The sequence below is a fragment of the Sceloporus occidentalis genome, unplaced genomic scaffold (genome assembly GCF_023333645.1).
Source record: "Sceloporus occidentalis isolate IW3139 unplaced genomic scaffold, rSceOcc1.0.p SCAF_48, whole genome shotgun sequence".
NCBI lineage: Eukaryota > Metazoa > Chordata > Lepidosauria > Squamata > Phrynosomatidae > Sceloporus > Sceloporus occidentalis.
In genome coordinates this window covers 7,356,124-7,362,198 of record NW_028317028.1, presented here as the reverse complement: position 1 = coordinate 7,362,198, position 6,075 = coordinate 7,356,124, and the positions used below count along the sequence as shown (strand labels likewise).

Below are 6,075 nucleotides of genomic sequence, written 5' to 3'. Positions count from 1 at the left end.
ACCTTAGCTTCAAACAGCTAGAGATTTACCAATTGGCTATCCTTGATTGAAAATTCTAAGGATCTTATGAATTGTAGTTCAACAGAGAACAGTCTTTTACCTCTGAAGTACACGTATGCTATGCCATAACTATTCATTTGGACACGGGGTAAAGCCTTAGCCACCTTAAAAATAAAACTAGAATGGATAAAGTTTTGTTTGCTCACAAATTCTATGTAGCATAATATATTAGTGTTAAATAATTTGGTTGCAGTCTTTTCTACATCCGTGTACGGCTTGATATTACTTCATGGCTTTTGTTGTGCACAGTTTTTCGGAGATGAAGGAACTGAAAAAGTCTTGAAGTCTCTTTACAGAGAAAGTTGATTAATCTAATAGCAAAGCTGGGATTTATTATGGGGTTTTCTTAAAGAGGTGATAGAATCGCACCAATGTGTACAAAAATAATTCAACAGGTTTCTAAAAGTTGACATCACATGGAATTAAAAACAATTTTAAGAATGTCTTAAGGAACCATCAGCTACCCTGCTTTTAGTATTGCTGAAATTAAATTATTAAATTGCCGGTAGTTTTGTTTTTCAGTTCATTTGCTTGGAGATATTAAAAACAATTTTTTATGCCTATGGAAAATAGATTTGCGCAAAAACTATTCTAAGAATATTTTGTCTGCCATTAATTACCCTCTCATGAAAGTAGGGCAGAACAAAAATCAAATGGAAAATAACTTGAGGTGCAGTAAACATTACCAGGGACAGGAAGTTAAGAGGAGGTGAGTTTGTAATACATAACTAACACAATGGGGCAGCAACAGATCCGTTATAAAGGCAAATGAAAATAGTATACCCCATTAAAACAATGTAAGCCAGTCATGTAAGCCCATTACAGATTTACTCCAAACATGCCAACTTCTCTCACCCCCCCCAAGGCATGTTTGCAACATGTAATAATTCAAAGCAGCCTGCAGAGTAAGAAGGGAAAACATGTTTTGCACATTAGCAGAATCACTTACTTTGAATTACTACATTCATTCACAATTTTGCAAAAATAAAAACTCATCAAGAACGTATTGAAACAAATAAACCAACCAATTTCAGATTTTCTCCACCAAATTTTATTTTGTAGGACTGTGGTAATGAAATATATACACATATATACAGGGGCAGCTGCTGGTCACTGTATACAGGAACTGGAAAAAATGTCAATCAAAAATTGACCAATGGCAGATTTGACTTCCCAGGGAAATCAAATGGAATTACTGCAACAACTTTATAAAAAAATATTTATATAAAATAAAAAAGGGACAGTTGTTCGGACTTCATTCCCAGTTTAACCATTGATACTGGCAGTTGATGAGTGTTGTATACAAGCATCAAGATGCACTGCTACGCATATCTTTTGAGGCCGCAAGCATTGCTCTAACTTTAGTCATGAGATCCTGAAAGAGGAAGAGAGAAAGCCATAATATACAAAACAAAATGATAATGTACATTTTGAACACTGTAAAAAAATGGCATTTGTAAGCCATAACAGGTCACAATCATTGACATCCTATTAAAACCAAAGTCAGATTAGCTATATGCACAATTATACACAAAGTATGCTAAAATAAGTAGCACACCTGAAATGTAATTTGAGCCTGTAACAGTTTTATCTCGTCTAACAATGTCCCGAAGCCTGTTTTATGGTATAGTTCTTTATGTTCAAACAATTGTGTTAGTGCCACAAAGGAGCAGTGAAGCAGAGACTGACTTTGCATCAAAGCAAACCTTTATCGCAAAGCTTGCTGGCATAAATGCAAAATGAAAAGATTAACATGCAGAAAAAGTTATGACATCAGTTAGCTGACTTTATCCTGTAATACTGTCTTCTTTAAGTACAGGAATTACTAGCAGACATGAACGGCTTCAATAAATTTCATTGTATGCTACTTTACTCAAGGACATATCCTCATACCACACAATTTCCCTGTCATTCTTTCCTATTTTCTGCTACAGTATAAATAAAAAATGGACTTTAGCACTAGGTGCTAATATACACAACTACAAAAACATTTTGCTAAATATGACATTTAAACTCCAGCATGTCCTGTGTGATGCATTTAGTGAGAAGCTTTCTATTACAAGTTGAGATAGCAGGAACTGCAAAAAAGAATTCCATTCCATTCTACTGGCCAAATTTGAAATGTTCAACTGTTTGCTTCAAAATACAGCCAAAATACAGCACGTTCGCTTTCTGCACCCAAACGGCGTTGCTATAATGCCTCGACCTCGAGGCATTCAGCAACGCCACGATCGGCACCAGGGGCCATGTTTGGCCCCTCCCCGGGGCGTCAACAACCGCCATACATTGTATGGCGGCGGACGCCCGTTTTAAAAGCGTTTAGGAGGCGATCAACGATCACCTCCTAAACTTAAATGGTGTCGCTGGAATGCCTCGATCAGGAGGCATCCAGCGACACCAAACACTTACCTTTGGAGCGGTCACAGCCGCAGCTGCCGGTGATCTTCGCCATCCGCAAGATGGTGGCGGCCCGGGAAAAAAAACAATAAAGGTGAAAAAGTTCGCTAGACTGTCTCCAGACCCTCTAGAGAACTCTGGCTCCACTTGCAGGTTGAATATAGGTACTGCATTCAACCATGCAAGTCAATGGAGCCCAGCTTTCTAATCACAGTGTGATTAGTAAAAATAAATTAAAAAATCTAATAAAATTAATAATAATTAGAAAAAAATTGTAAAAAAACTGTAAAATGTAAAAATAATTTCCCACTGATGTCACTATCAGGGGAACCTTCAAGTTGAAAAAAATGTTTTAAATTTTTTTTAAAAAAAGGCAAAAAAAATAATATAATATAAAAAATATATTTTTGTGAGCAAGTCCTAAAATCGCATGGAAAGAGTTATCACTGCACTCAGGAGTTGTTGCTGAACACATATTGGGGTGTTGTGTGACAGCGGCATATACCAGGAGCTGTAAATTCATACATAACATAGGTGTGTGGGGGAAAAATACACACAAAAGAATACTACTGCAAACTTTGAAAAAATTCTGGTGGTAAAATGTGTGCATGCAAAGAGTTAAAATACCAGCATTTAAAATACCCTGGGGTGTCTAGTTTTCAAAAATATATGGTTTTGTTGGGCACACTGAAATGGCCCGGCTCAAAGATGTACCAAATAGGGCATGGGCAGTGGATACCCAAATGCCAAAGTTCAACACTGAAAAATGCGCATGTCCCAAATGTGGCCCTTTTGCCCCCAGCCAGGCAAAATCATTCATGTGAGGTATCGCTGTACTCAGGAGATGTTGCCGAACACATATTAGGGTGTTTTGTGATAGTGACATATACGAGAACCTTTTAATTCATACCTGAAGTAAAATGTGTGTGACAAAACAAATGCAAAAAAATGACTACCACAAAGTTTGACAAAGACTGGTGGTAGATATGGTGCATGGAAAGAGTTCAAATACTAGCATTTGAAATACCCTGGGGTGTCTAGTTTTCAAAAATATATGGCTTTATTGGGCATACTGAAATGGCCCGGCCCAAAGATGTAACAAATAGGGCATGGGCAGTTGATCGCCAAACGCCAAAGTTTAACATTGAAAATGCGCATGCCCCAAATGTGGCCCTTTTGCCCCCAAACAGCCAGGCAAAATCATTCATGTGAGGTATCGCTGTACTCAGGAGATGTTGCTAAACACATATTGGGGTGTTTTATGATAGTGACATATACCAGAACCTGTTTATTCATACCTGAAGTAAAATGTGTGTGAAAAAACTAATGCAAAAAAAATTACCATAAAGTTTGACAAAGGCTGATGGTAGAATTAGTGCTTGGAAAGGGTTAAAATACTAGCATTTGGAATACCCTGGGCTGTCTAGTTTTCAAAAATATATGACTTGATGGGGTAAATTGCATTGGCCGGCTTCAAAGATACCCGAAATGGCACATGGGGGGAAGAATTACCAGATTTGGAAAAAATGGCTTTGAAATAGCAAAACGCTACCTGTACATATTGCCCCATAATGTGTAGAAAAAAGCAAAAAAACATAAAAACATTGGGTATTTCTAAACTCAGGACCAATAGTAGAATCTATTTAGCAGGTTTTTTCATTACCTTTTATAGATGAGTAAAAGATTTTTCAACTAAAAGTTAGAAACAGTCATTTTTTTCTAAATTTTTCACCATATTTTATACTTTTTTTAATAGTAAATAATATGATACAATCAAAACAATGTCATCTAAAGAAAGCCCTTCTTGTCCTGAAAAAAACAATATATAATGTGTGTGGGTTAAGTAAACGGGAAAGAAGAAAACTACAGCTAAACACGAGCAGCGCAGAAATGTTAAAACGGCCATTGTCACCAAGGGTACAAAAAGTAAAATCAGCCTTTGTCACGAAGGGGTTAAAGGATGTGAAAGAGACACAATGGCTGTTTGTTTTTACATTTTATCACTGGGATTATCAAGGCTACAGGATACAACATCTTGCCACATGCCATTCCACAAAAGTTAATTAAAGCGCGTACACCATACTACAGGTAACCTCCAAGAATGAAGCCAAGATTGCTAAAAATAGAGTTCTACGGTAACAAGGTTTTCAGCCAACACACGAAGAATGCACCTAAACAGCTTTGGACTTTCTGGAATACAGATGAGACCATGTGCACAGCTAAACTCCTACTACTATAAGAAAGCTGTTGGATGAAGGTTTGGGGAACCATAGTCTAACAGGTGGAGAGCCAAGGACAAAATCTTTTGGCCACTGCACAGAACCACAACTAAATAAAAATGACGCCTAAATATAAAAAACATGATTTGTGAGCCCATGGTATTTGGCCCGTCCACAAAATCTTATTGTTCTCTAATAGGATTATATTGTGCTAGCTTTTACAACAGGGAAATGGTGGTAGTGTTAATTTGCAACTGTCAGACAACATCTAAACTACATAATTTAAACAGCATATAATTACCTATAGTTTAGATGTCGTACATTTTCCTTATGCCACATTTTCTCTGTAATGAGAGACCCCTGCAGCTTTATTCATCTAACCTGTGGCCTCTGCTGACTCCACTAGTTAGGGTATGGACAGGGCTACTAATTTAATGAACTACATAACTAAAGCTATGTCATGCAGTAATTAAATCACTCATTATGTACAAGAGTCAAAAGTAAAATGGAATGATTTTCCCTGTATTTGCCAGTATCCACTGTAATGATGGCTAAAGCTGCACTCCATCCAAAGTATGGAGATGGTTTAAAGAGAGATTCGAGTCATCATATGCATGTTAACGATAGTCCTATTGTCCCTTTATATTTATGTAGTGTCCTGGCTGCAAATTAACAGAGGGAACCCGCAGAACCCCTTCACATATAGATCTGACCGTTCCCCAGTTATTGCCAGTCAGCTCCAGATGCACAGTAAAAACTCCATTGGACTTCCACTGTTTCATTTCTCTGTTTTCGGTGCGGTCAGGGACAGTAAACTGGCCCTTTAAGTATGCAATAAGTACGACTATATAATGAAAAACATGAATTCTTATTGTTCTACTTATATTTAAGTATGCAGTAAATGTCTCAAGACATTCTCAAGTCAACATAAGCACGGGATGTTAGACGATGAACCACTGATGGGTATCTAATGCATCCAACGTTGCTTTTCTCTGTCAATCTATATTTACTTTCTGTATGGCATTCCTTCTTATGGAAACCACAAAATTGAATTAGTCTGTGTGCAACACATGCTTACATGTAAATGGTCAAGGATATGATTTTGAGACACAGTTTCCCTATTAAAGTTTCACCATAATGTGCAGTGTGTTCATTTCAAATCAAGCAGACATAACAATTTTCTTCTAAAAAGCCATCTGTAGAGAACCACACTTGCAAGGATGATTAGCAGAGATCACACAGCATTTTCTTACGGAATGCAATTTTACCTGAGTTATCTTAGTCTGTACCGAAGAGACAATTTCTGACGCAATATGGCCATCTTTGCCCTGAGAGCTTCCCCTGTAAAAAAGATTATGTTAATAACTACAAACCCAATTGTAGGCACAGAACAAATGTG

The 6,075-nt window shown here is 37.2% G+C and overlaps 1 protein-coding gene across 1 annotated transcript in view; it reads right to left on the bottom strand.

Moving 5' to 3' along the window:
• Window positions 1-1,369: 1,369 nt before the first annotated feature.
• Window positions 1,370-6,075, bottom strand: part of LOC149289167 (uncharacterized) — a 97,798-nt gene continuing 93,092 nt past the window's right edge. Inside the window, exons 18-19 of the mRNA XM_089491045.1 lie at window positions 5,945-6,017; window positions 1,370-1,435 (exon numbers count right to left, since the gene is read on the bottom strand). Of these exons, the coding sequence (XP_089347171.1) occupies window positions 1,370-1,435; window positions 5,945-6,017 (139 nt within the window). The remainder of the gene's footprint in view (window positions 1,436-5,944; window positions 6,018-6,075) is intronic.